Source organism: Olea europaea, chromosome 1 (genome assembly GCF_002742605.1).
Source record: "Olea europaea var. sylvestris chromosome 1, O_europaea_v1, whole genome shotgun sequence".
Lineage (NCBI taxonomy): Eukaryota > Viridiplantae > Streptophyta > Magnoliopsida > Lamiales > Oleaceae > Olea > Olea europaea.
In genome coordinates this window covers 16,998,753-17,000,599 of record NC_036237.1, presented here as the reverse complement: position 1 = coordinate 17,000,599, position 1,847 = coordinate 16,998,753, and the positions used below count along the sequence as shown (strand labels likewise).

The 1,847-nt window shown below is 35.0% G+C and overlaps 1 protein-coding gene across 1 annotated transcript; it reads left to right on the top strand.

The window, feature by feature from the left end:
- The first annotated feature begins 943 nt into the window (after positions 1–943).
- Positions 944–1,471, top strand: LOC111405130 (uncharacterized mitochondrial protein AtMg00810-like). The gene has a single exon (XM_023033886.1). It carries the CDS (start codon positions 944–946, stop codon positions 1,469–1,471), a length of 528 nt encoding a protein of 175 aa, XP_022889654.1.
- Positions 1,472–1,847: the final 376 nt, after the last annotated feature.

The window sequence follows — 1,847 nt, the reverse complement described above, 5'->3', positions numbered from 1 at the left end:
AATATAGATCTACTTATTGTACTCAAAAAACAAACTCGGTCATGTACTCTCTATCCTATCTCAAAATTTATATCTTATAAAGCTCTATCTACTGATTTTCATACTTTACATCTAACCTTGACAGTACAAAGATTCCTAGGAGTATTCAAGAAGCATTGAAAGCTCCAAAATGGAGGAAAGCACCCTATCTCAAAATTTATATCTTATAAAGCTATATCTGCAAATTTTCGTACTTTTTCATCTAACCTTGACGGTACAGAGATTCCTAGGAGTATTCAAGAAACATTGAAAGTTCCAAAATGGATGGAAGGGTGATGGATGAAATGCAGGCCTTAGAAAAAAATAATACATGGGAGGTTATAGATTTTCCCAAAGGAAAGAAGTCTGTAGGATGCAAATGTATTTTTAATATGAAGTACAAAGCCAATGGTTCAATAGAATGACATAAAGCTCGTCTTGTTGCAAAAGGATATACGTAAACATATGGCATCGACTACACAGAAGCGTTGCACCAGTGGCAAAGTTAAATACAATTCGGGTTCTATTATCTTTGACAGTTAATGTGGACTGGACCCTTCAACAACTGGACATAAAAAATGCATTTCTCAATGGGGAACTGGAAGAAGAAGTCTTCATGACCTTACCACAAGGATTTTGTAAAAGTGAAGAGGAAAATCTAGTCTGTAAACTCAATAAATCATTGTATAGTCTCAAACAGTCACCTAGAACATGGTTCGATAGATTTGCAAAGGTGTTGAAAGGCTAAGGTTATCAACAAGGGCAATTAAATCATATTATGTTCTTCCGCCAAGGAAAAAATGGGAAAAAGACCATTCTGATTGTATATGTAGATGATACAATCTTAACTGGAGATAACACAATTGAGATGGAAAGACTCAAGAGAAGTCTAGCAACTTAATTTGAAGTGAAAGTCTTGGGACAAATGAGGTACTTCTTAAGAATGGAAGTAGCAGAAAAGCTATTAGTATGTCGTAACGAAAAACATATCCATGATCTGTTGATTGAAATAGGCATGCTTGGATGCAAGGCATGCGACAAACCTATTGATACGGGAAAAAGAATAGAGAATAGTGGAAACCCAGTTGAAACGGATAGATATCAACGACTAGTTGAAAAATTAATCTACCTATCTCATACCAGACTAGACATTGCTTTCGCAGTGAGCATGGTAAGCCAACATATGCATTCACCAAAAGAAATTCATATGGAAGCAGTATACAGAATCCTCAGATATCTAAAAGGCTCATCTAGGAAGGGGTTATTCTTCAACAAGAGTGAGAATAGGATAGTGGAGGTATTCACCGATGCAGATTGGGCAAGCTCAACAGATGATAGAAGATCAACTACGGGTTACTATACTTTCGCATGGGAAAACTTGGTAACAGATAATAGAATATTAATATTTCTCTTAATCCGATTCAACATGATCGAACCAAACATGTTGAAGTAGACAGATACTTCATTAAAGAAAAGGTTGACAGTGAAGTTATTTGCTTGACCTATGTTCCTACAAAAGAGCAAACTTGGTAACAGATAATAGAATATCAATATTTCTCTTAATCCGATTCAACATGATCGAACCAAACATGTTGAAGTAGACAGATACTTCATCAAAGAAAAGGTTGACGGTGAAGCTATTTGCTTGACTAATGTTCCTACAAAAGATCAAATTGCAGATATGTTTACTAAATGACTACCATGACAAAGTTTTGAAGATCTCATTTGCAAGTTGGATATGGTTAATATTTAATTTGATTTCCAAGTCTCCTAGTTTAGGAGATTTTCTTCCTTCTTCTTTTTTTTTTCCCCTTTTCCCACTTGTATTA

What these genes read in the sequence shown, in the direction of transcription:
- LOC111405130 (XM_023033886.1), top strand. Translation starts at nt 944, where the DNA reads ATGAGGTACTTCTTAAGAATGGAAGTAGCAGAAAAGCTATTAGTATGT.